The sequence below is a fragment of the Myotis brandtii genome, unplaced genomic scaffold, assembly GCF_000412655.1.
Source record: "Myotis brandtii unplaced genomic scaffold, ASM41265v1 scaffold100, whole genome shotgun sequence".
Taxonomy (NCBI): domain Eukaryota; kingdom Metazoa; phylum Chordata; class Mammalia; order Chiroptera; family Vespertilionidae; genus Myotis; species Myotis brandtii.
In genome coordinates this window covers 115062-125855 of record NW_005353326.1, presented here as the reverse complement: position 1 = coordinate 125855, position 10794 = coordinate 115062, and the positions used below count along the sequence as shown (strand labels likewise).

Genomic DNA, 10794 nt, shown 5'->3' with positions numbered 1-10794 from the left:
TGAGGGGATGATGGCTGTTTGCATCTGGTCACACCCCCTTCAGGGTTGGGGTCCCCACTGGGGTGCCTGGCCAGTCTGGGTGAGGGGCTGAGGGTCGTTTTCAGGCTGGCGGGTGACTGAAGCTCCCAACCTGTCCTTTTTTTCTTTTTTTTTTATTCTGGGCCAGCTTTAGCTCTGAGGCTTGGCTCCAGTTCTGAGACCCCGGCTGCTGAAAGCAGCTTTCTGGCCTTTGTTTACCTTCTGTATTTGAAACAATGTTGTGGTCCTGCTGGCTGAAGCCCGGCTGACTAAAGCAGGTTTCTGGGGTTTTGTTTAGCTTCTATATTTGTAACATAGTTGCTTAAAGTTGCAGCTGAGAGGCCGGCAAGTCAGGCGGAGAACGTTGGAGTCCGCCGTCACTGGAGCAAGCAAGCCTCCCTGTTTGCTTCAGCTGCCTGGCTGCCGGCCGCTATCTTGGTTGGCAGTTAATTTGCATATCTCACTGATTAGCCAATGGGTAGGGTAGTGGATGTACGGCTAATTACCATGTTTCTTTATTATTAGATAGGATTAGATATAGCCAAATTTTCTATTCTTGAACTTTAGGCCACTGTCTCTTTACCTCAATACTACACAAGTGTCATACATTGAGTTTTTACAAGATTCTTTAACTTTTGTAACTCACTCCCCACCCTACCCTTTGTCTTGTTCTTGCCCACTACTTACTGCCTTTTTTAATAGTGGGACTTTCCAGGAGGCTGATTAGCCAGTAAAGAGAGAACAATTCTAATTTTTAAAAACACTTTCAGTTCCCCCTACCTCTCATCTATCTTTTACATAACAACAGAGGGTGCTTTCAAATGAAAATTTCATAACATTGAGTTATTGCTTAACGTACCTTCAAAAGTTCTTTTTTGAAGTCAGAGTAAAGTTGGTATATCTTACCTTGGCACACCTTACCTTGACCACCTCTAGATTGTTGTTTCTGCCCTCTTGCTTATCACACCTTCCATTCTATTTTGAGTTATATTGGATTCATTTTTAGTTCTAAGAGCCTGGCCTGTTCTTCCACCCTTCCTCACCCCTGCATACTATTTTCCTTTTGCTTGGAGGGTTACCCTTACTCTTCCACCACCACCATCCTTCTAGGAATCTCTGTCTTATTCTTTAATTACTTTCAGTTTCTTTTTTTTCTCCATTTAAAAATACAGATAAAAACAACACCTGTGACTTGTTTTAGTAATAACTCAATGAGATAATCTTGTTAAGTCATCATCATAGCCAAGTACATAGTAAATATTCAACAAATGTAAAATCTTCTTCAGTTTTCTTTGTGAGTCATTTTTGTGACACAAGATATATCATTATTAAAATTAAAACACACACAATGATTTAACTTAATATGGTAGATGACAAGATATCTGTGCTGTGACGCCCTAACCGGTTTGGCTCAATGGATGGAGTGTCGGCCTGCGGACTCAAGGGTCCCAGGTTCGATTCCGGTCGGGAGCATGTGCCTTGGCTGCAGGCACATCCCTGGTGGGGAGTGTGCAGGAGGCAGCTGATCAATGTTTCTCTCTCATCGATGTTTCTAACTCTCTGTCCCTCTCCCTTCCTCTCTGTAAAAAATCAATAAAATATATTTTTAAAAAAAGATATCTGTGCTGTGGATGAAAAGGGTCCATATGCTAACCTGACCAGCTCAAGAAAGGCCTGTGTGGTGGCTTTAAACTCAGAGACCTAAAGTCACCACAAAGGATGGTCTGCAATTAACTTTTTAACTGAAAGCAGTTATAACAGGTAGTCATGTCCTAGTCTACAATCTTCCCTGACAAAAGTCAGCCTTTATCTTTGGAAAATATATTTTTTTTATTGATTTCAGAGAGGAAGGGAGAGGGAGAGAGAGATAGAAACATCAATGATGAGAGAGAATAATTGATTGGCTGTCTCCTGAACACCCCACACTGGGGATTGAGTCTTCAACCCAGGCATATGTCCTGACCTGGCATTGAACTGTGACCTCACAGTTAATAGGTCAATGCTCAACCACTGAGCCATGCTTAACTAAACCTATCTCATTATCTTTTGCATCTAAGATAACATTCCTTTGGTTTGTCAGGGTAACTCCCCTTTTCCCAGACCCCTCAGATAACAACCAATGCACCAGGGCAGACCATAAATCCTCTCATTGTTATTTTTATCATGTTAATTGTTAACTGCTAACTATCCTATACCCACCTATGTAAAAGATGTATGTGTCTACAATTTTACTTTTCATCCAATCCTAGAGGTTTCTCCTCTCCCCTCCCACTTTGCTTTCTCCCACTTCCCTAATTTATCACCAATGAATTTCATGTAACGCACTTTGTCTTCACTTTTGATTGTAATGTATAAAATAAGGTGCAAAACTGTCATTCTCTGGAGCATTATCTCAATCCATTGAGATTTTCCTTCCTGCAATTGTTGACAGTTTGGCTCAAATAATCTCACAAAAATTCTCTATAGGTTTGAATGTTTTCTACATTGACAGTGCTCAGTAAATGTGGCACTGAGTTGAATGGATTGGTTGAAACCAAAATATACAATGTTAGTTACATTCCTCTAATCTAGTACTAATATATTGGTTGGTAGGTCTCGCTTGTTTGATTGTCTAAGCATTTTGTTACATGATATGCACCCATCACTCAGTCTCAGTGCTTACTAACATTTTGATCATTCAGATGTGACTTATTCTTAGCAGAACATCACCATCTGATTGTGACTGCTGCCACTTCACTATGCTCCTCAAACATCTGTTTCAAATCCCTTCTAGTCTTTTTCTGGTTATACTGATAATATTTGCCATTCTATAACTTTCAAAATATTCTTTTCTTTTCTTTTTTGATGTCTGCCTCTAGTCTTCTGGCATGTTCTTCATCTTTGCCAACATATTAGACTGTTTGAGATGTGATACAAAAATACCATAGCCCTGGCCAGTGTGGCTCAGTTGGTTAGAGTGTCATCCTATGCACCAAAAGGTCATGGGTTTTATTCCTGGTCAAGCACATATCTAGGTTGCAGGTTCAATTCCAGATTGGGAAGTATGTGGGAAGCAACCGATCGATATCTCTCTCTCACATCAACGTTTCTCTTTCCCTCTCCCTGTCTCCCTCTCTAAAAAAAAAAATACCATAGACTTGGTGACTTAAACAACAAATATTTATTTTTCACAGTTCCAGAGGCCAGAAGCACAAGATCAAGGCTCCTATAGATCTGGTTCCTGGTGAGGACTCTTCCTGGCTTGCAGTCACCTTCTCACTGTGTCATCATGTAGCATAGGAGTGAAAGTGCTCTCGGATCTCTATTATAAGGGCACTAATCCCATCACGAGGGCTCCACCCTCAAGACCTAATAAAATCTCTCAAAGACCCCACCTTATAATGTCATCACATTGGGAGCTACAAAATTTAACATGAATTTTGGAGGATACAAACATTAGGTCTATAATAGGCAGCAATCCTGCAAATCCCTTCTGCATAGTCACTGAGGACCCTGAGATGAAATTCTTCTTAAGTGAAGATAAAATGTACCAGAAGCTACTTGAAACTTGCCTTGTTTCTACTTGTCCCTCTTGGGCTTTGTTTCCCTCTTCATCTTGCTTACTCTGTCTTTTTCATTCTGATTCATGGGAAGATGAAGACAGTGGGTAGGTAAGTACTTATGTTTCCTTTAGGTCATCTGTTCATGCTACACTGTCTGAATTACTTCTTTCTGTGTTTCTATTATTCCTGATTCTAAGACTCTTTAGAGCTTAAAAACATGTGGTGGTTAAGAATTCTAGCAGAAATAAATATGATTGCATGATATACTCTTTAATCAAGGACTTGTTGAAGGCCTAGTATTTGTGCCTTTCAATATACTGTATATCACCCTCTGAAATTCTATGCAGGAGTGATAGAGCTCTCTATTCAGAGGCCCCTGCTCTTGTTGGGTAAGAAAGTAAGCTCACTTGACCCAAAAGTAGTACATAAAAAACATTAATTCCACTGAATATAATGCATGGCAAGGGCTTTATGTTCCAAGGAGTGCCTTATAGTGCAGCGTGACATGGACAGATGGGGCAACAGATAGGGGATGACTCCAGAAGGCTTAAGTCTGAGTTTCCTCTCCATCATACACTTGTTCTTGAACCTTAAGAGAAACACATAATTTGATGACACTCAAATTTCTAATCTGTAAAAAAATATATAATACAGTTGCACTGCCACCTTTCCTGGTTGATATAAGAATCAAATAAGGCAGGTTTCTGCAATGTTGTGGGATGGCCTGAGATGTCTTTATGAGGAGCACGCATGGCCAGAGGGAATATGTGTAAGAAGGAGGAGGACTGTGAAGTCAATCTGGCTCAGTTTGTTTTCACTCTGACTCTTCCACTGATCCCAGCAAGATATCTGCTGAGACCATCATTTGTCTCTTTTATGGGGCCAGAAACAGGGATTTGTGCTTTCCTCGGGTTATATCTGTGATTCTAGCTCCTGGCCTTTATGTTGGAGGATGCAGCTCTTCAGATAAGATGAGGTTCCTGTGGTGAGATAGTTGTGCAAATGTCCAAGGAAGGCTGGACATTGAGGAGTTTTCTTCCCATTTCTTCTACAGGTTGGTGAAGTCAGGCCTTACGTCCGTTTGTTGTCCAGCTCTGTCTTCAGTGCTCAGTGGCAACCAGAATCTCACACACCTTTACCTACGGGGTAATGCTCTTGGAGACGAGGGGGTGAAGCTATTGTGTAAGGGACTCTTGCACCCCAACTGCAAGCTTCAGATGTTGGAGTAAGTGCCTTAGCTTATTAAAGTGATGTTGTGGAACAACCTGAGATGTCAGAATACATAGTGGGTAAGAGGAAGGGTGTATAGAGAAGTGATGATGAGATAATCTGTATCTAAGAAGTGATGTCCTCTGAGGGTTTGGCTTATTACAGAATCACGGGACTGGGAAGAATTCTACTTCTAGATGATATAAAGGTAAAGATGAGTTCCTTTCACCACAAATCTCTCCACAACAAAAGAATGGGGGTGGTATGGCTCTTATATTTTAAGGAATTTTGGGAGGAGACAGAATTTAGGAAACATCAATTCAGAAAGTGCTATTGCTAATTGGATCTGGATAATCCAGTAGACTGGAAAAATAGTCTTATCTGAAAAGAAGAGAAGAATAGTCATGACACATATAATTATTCCAAGCTTGTTTATCCTGCACCTTTTCTTTGTTTGAAATATTACAGGCTAAGATCTGGGAGACCTGGAGGAAGGGAAGGGAATCTTTTCTTTCAATCATTCTCTTTCTTGCAGACTAGACAATTGCAGTCTCTCCTCACACTGCTGCTGGGATATTTCCACACTTCTGACCTCCAACCAGAGCCTGCGGCAGCTGAACCTGGGCAACAATGACTTGGGTGATCTGGGGGTCATGCTGTTTTGTGAAGTGCTGAAACAACAAGGCTGCCTCCTAAAAAGACTTCAGTAAGTGCTCTCCTCAGACATGTGAGGGGCAGGGCTCCAAGTTCTAAGAAAAAGTTGGCCAGTTACCAAAATCCAAGATGGTTCTTTTGCACTCAGGGTGAAGTTGGGCCTGGTCCAGGTATTTCGGATATGTTTGTTGTTGTTGGTTTTTGTTGTTGTTGTTGTTAATCCTTACCCAAGGATATTTTTCCAGTGATCTTTTAGAGAGAGTGGAAGAGAGAGGGAAAGACAGAGAGAAATATCAATGTAAAAGAAATTGATTGTTTGCCTCTTGCATGAGCCCTGACTAGGGACCGGGGAGGAGCCAGAATCAAACCCAGGACCCTTTGGTCCACAGGCCAACACTCTATCCACTGAGCCAAACCAGCTAAGGCAAAGATATTTTAAAAATAGGGTAGATGAGTCATGACCTACACATTCAACTTCATCCAGATATTTAGAATATTCAAAGTTCAGTTGGGTATGAAAACACTTTCCATCCATATTCCTAAAAGAAATGTAAGGTCTAATGGAAGCAGCCAAATGGAATTATATTTCTATGCAGGGGCTTGGACTTAATAGAACTAGACCTATCTATGGTTCAGCCTTATTGCAAAGGTATTAGTATAGAGGGATGCTGTTGATCTTGTTTTTGAGTATTTATAAATGGGAAGAGCATGATCCAGAAACATGAAGATGAGAAATACCATAAAATCCAGCCAATGAAGTATATTGAAACAATTGGCTCCCTTCCATCACCAGGATACTACTGAGATACTCATTACTTTTGTAGTAAGAGCTTTCTGTTAGTGTCAGACTTCAGTCATCCCCAAGGATCATACTCCCCAAAGAAGATGTTTCCCTCACTTGGCTTTAGAGGCACCATACTCTCCTCCGGGTTTTCTCCTACTTTATTGGTTATTTCTGCTCAGTCTTCTTTTTTGCTTCTCATTGCTCTGACCTTTACATGCTGAATCTCTGGGACTCACCCATTGCCTAATTTTCCTTCTCTACATTTTCTCTCTTGTTTATATCTTTTAGTCTTCTGGTTTTACTATATATGTGTTATACCCCCAATTTATATCTCCATGAATACCATGTCCAAATGCTTATCTGACATTTACACTTGGGTGTCTAATAAGGCTCCCAAATTTCACATGTTTAAATCCAAGTCTGTGCTATTCCACTCCGTCTGAAACTTGCTTCTTCCCTCTCTCAGCCAATGGTAACTGTCATCCAGATGTCACCATTGATGCTTCTTCTTCCTTATGCATATCCACTCCATCGGCATGTCCTGTAAGCTCTGCTTCCACAGCATGCCCACTCATTGACCACCTCTTGCCAGCTTTATGGTTCTTACCTTGGTTCAAGCCACCATCATTTCTTGTATGGATTGCTATGGTGGCATTCTGCCAGGCTACTCTGCATTTATTTTGATTACCATAGAAGATGGAGGGTACAACTAAAACAGGACTCACTCCTATCAACATGCTCCAGTGACTGCTTATCATACTCAAAGTGAGAGCTATAAACTCATGGCAGAGCCTAAGACCCTCTGTGATCTAAGCCTGCTGTTTCTGAAAATTCATCTTCTCCTAACCCTCTTCCTTCTGCTCCTTTCACACTGTTTCACTTAAACACTGTATTCTCTGGAATTTTGCACTTGGTGTTTCCTCTGCCTGGAACTCTCTCATTTTTTGATATACACATGCCTTGTTCCCATACATCCTTAAATTATCTTCTTAAAGATCTTCCTCTGTGTGTTTCTTGCCATCCTATTGAAAGCATCAGGCCAGCATGCTTTTTCCTCTTCTCTTCATATTTCCCTCCATAGTGTTGACCACCATCATATGTTATTTTATTGTTTATTTATTATCTACTAGAGGCCTGGTGCATGAAATTCATGCATGGGGCGGGCGTCCCTCAGCCCGGCCTGCACCCTCTCCAATATGGGACCTCTGCAGGGATCAGGCCTACACCGGCAGTCAGACATCCCTCTCACAATCTGGGACCGCTCGCTCCTAACCTCTTGTCTACCTGCCAGCCTGATCATCCCCTAACCGTTCCCCTGCTGGCCCGATTGCCCCCAACTGCCCTCTCCTGCAGACCTGGTTGCCCCCAACTGCCCTCCCTTTCTGGTCATCTTGTGGCGGCCATCTTGGGATGACATGGGGGTGGCCATCTTGGGGCAGCCATCTTGTGACAACATGAGGGTGGCCATCTTGTGATGATGTGAGGGCGTCACATGAGGGCGCGAGGGCTACCTAGGCTTTTATTAGTATAGATACCCTTCCCCAAGAATATGAATTCTATTAGCTCAGGGACTTCTGCCCTTTTCTATTACCTCAAGGCTGAGAATTGAACTGGAATGCAGGTTTGAATAAATAAAAGTTTGAATCAGCATTGCATCCTTGTGCCAACACAGGAAAAGCCAAAATTCTCAGAGCTAAGAGAAATAGAGGAACAAAAGAAGAAATTGGTCAGGATGAAGCTGGGACATTTCTGTATGTGGGATCACTGACCAAGTTCTTAAGGGCATTCTGGGACAAAGGACAGGCTCAAAACAGACTTGAGAGTCCATAGATGCACTCAACCTCTCTTGTCAGCTTGGCTGCCATAAAAAAAAAAATAGCATAGATTGGGTGCCTTAAAGAACAGACATTTATTTCTCACAGTTCTGGAGGAAGAAAAGTCCAAGGTCTGCTGATTCAGTTTCTGGTGAAAGCTCTCTTCTGAGCTGTCAGATGGCACCCTTGTGCTGTGTCATCACATGACAGAGAGAGAGAACACTCTGGTAGCTCTTCCTATAAGAACACTAATCCTATTGTGAGGACCTATCCCAGTGAACTCATCTAACCCTAATTAGATTCTAAAGGCATCATATACAAATACCATAACACTGAGGGTTAGGGCTTCAACATACAAATTTTGGAGGAACATATACATTCAATTCACAACACAATCAAATCAAGATTCTTAAAAATGATGCAGGACAAATGGTATTATTTCTCATTTGAGTGGCAAGAAAAAGAGGAGAAAGAATTCAAGTCAAAGAAGAAATGAGAGGCCTACCAAGCAATTGCAACATGTGGACTTTATATGGCTTCTGATTAAATAAACATAATGTAAAAATTATCAGACAGTTGAGGAAATTTAAACATATTAGACATATGTTAATATTAAGGAATTATTGTTAACTTTTTAAACTGTAATAATGGCATTATATTATGTTTTTAAAAATCTTCTTCAGTTAGTGTTATACCATGAAATATTTATACATGTGTGACATGCTGTGTTTAATTGAAACAAAATTGGCCATGAGCTATTAATTGTCAAACCTGCTGAACAGCCATATGGGAATTTATTATACTATTCTCTTTATGTTTATTATATGTTTAAACATTTTCAAACTTGAAGGTTACAAATATAACATAAACTATGTTAGGTATGAAGTGCAGAACTGGAGAGCTTAGAAGTGTGTGAGAATAAGGGAAGTGAGGTGATATATTTTTAAGGCCAAAAATTCTGAGTGTTCATTTGAAGAGCATAACTCAAGGCTCTCTGTTTGCTTTTATAGGTTGTGTAAAATGTATTTTAATTATGATACAATCTGCGCGTTAGAAACACTTCAAGAAGAAAAGCCCGATCTGACCATTGTCTTTGAACCTTCTCAGTAGTGATGGAGGCAGTGCTGCCAGATTCCAGCCATCCAAGTGTGGACAAGTACGAGTAAGCACTCCTCCAGCATGGTTAAGACCACTGCTCCTTGGGTCTTCTGGTTCCATGTGGGAGAGCAAAGTTTGCCAGTAGTGCCTTTACAGAGAGAATGTGAGCATCTCCTTTACCCCGGGACAATGAAATCATTCATATAATATCGTTCTCATCATAGCATTTTAGTCAGAGGATGTGTTCCTCTTGGTGACTTTATATAACTAACTCATTACTAAAGCATTTTTTCTGTCTTTTCTTCCTCTTTCTAAATCTCTTTCCTTTTTTTGTTCTTTTCATTTTTGTCATCTTTCTCTCAACTGACCATAACAGAATGAGCCAACTATATATTATGTTGTAATTTTGTGGCAGCAACTTATTTATTTTTTGTAACAGTGATATTTTCTAATAAAAAATTCATGTTTATTGTACTTGGTTGAAAATTCATAAAATATAGAAACTGTTGTATTTATTGAGTTAAACTGCTTTCTTTCTTTAATTTTAAAATGGGGTGCCTAGAGATCTTTTTACTTATTTATCTAAACAACTAAAGATAAGTTAAATTGCTTTATGTATTTAAAAAATTTCTTTGCCAAATGATTCAATTGTAATGAATGTAAAAGAAAATCGCTTCACACAATCTCTGAAGATTGAAATGCCAGCTCTGTTTGGAGAGGAGTTTGAAAATCATGTAAAAGTTTTAAGAGTAGATGAATCCTATACTCATAAATAGAATGTAAAATATGTGTTTTGCTTTTAATTATAAGAAATCATCTGGGATTTATTTCATGCCAAGAGCACTTAATCTACCACACTTTACATATCATTAAATCTTTAATAAATATTGATAATTGCTTCTCTATACAAGGGGCAACTCTGAACCACATAGAATAATTCAGGATGGAAATACTACTTCCTCTGTCAAATGAGCCATCCAGACCTCTGCTGCCCAAAGTGTGGCCTATGGACTGTTGATATAAGGAACTTGTCAAAATTGTTAGTCAATGACATTATCAAGTATGCTTTTTAGATAAGCTGACTTTTTTTTCCATGGTAAGACTCTCTCTATAAAGGAAGCTATATGTGATTTATAGTCAGGTGCAAACACTTAATCTTGTCTAGGGCCAGCACTTTAAGTAACTCTGAACAAGATATTGGTTTTTGTATCTCCTCAAAGTGATCTATTGCAGACTGCCTCCCTGGTACAAACACCTTGACATGGAAGATGAAATGTAGTTTAAAACACTTAGATATCAGGGATTCCAAATGGTGGTGGAGTAAGTGGAAGCTACACTGACACTCTCCCAGGACCAAACTGGAAATACAATTAAAATAAAGAAGAACTGCCCAGAAAATTCAACTGAAGACTAGTTGGACTGAACCCTGTTACCCAAGAATGGAAAGTGGAGGGCAACCTTTTTGCAAGCAGGGGTGGGCAACCTTTTTGTGAGTGCGTGCCAAAACCAGCAAAATCTCTGACTCAAAATTCTTCTGCGTGCCAACCCTAATTTTTTGAGAACATGTTACGCTTACTTGATATCTCTTAAGGTGTACGTATGTGAAGAACCTTGAAGAAATAATAAAATTCATTCGAGCGACAAAAACACAGTATATGATGATGAAAAATACATT

General features: G+C 40.0%; 1 protein-coding gene across 5 annotated transcripts in view; it reads left to right on the top strand.

The window, feature by feature from the left end:
* The window catches only part of NLRP3 (NLR family, pyrin domain containing 3), a 66264-nt gene extending 56720 nt beyond the window's left edge, over positions 1 to 9544 (top strand). For all 5 annotated transcript variants that reach the window (XM_014534659.1, XM_005853174.2, XM_005853173.2 and 2 more), the window contains 3 exons: positions 4615 to 4785; positions 5305 to 5475; positions 9032 to 9544. In XM_014534659.1, the coding sequence (XP_014390145.1) occupies positions 4615 to 4785; positions 5305 to 5475; positions 9032 to 9131 (442 nt within the window). In that variant the 3' untranslated portion in view covers positions 9132 to 9544. The remainder of the gene's footprint in view (positions 1 to 4614; positions 4786 to 5304; positions 5476 to 9031) is intronic.
* The last annotated feature ends 1250 nt before the right edge of the window (positions 9545 to 10794 follow it).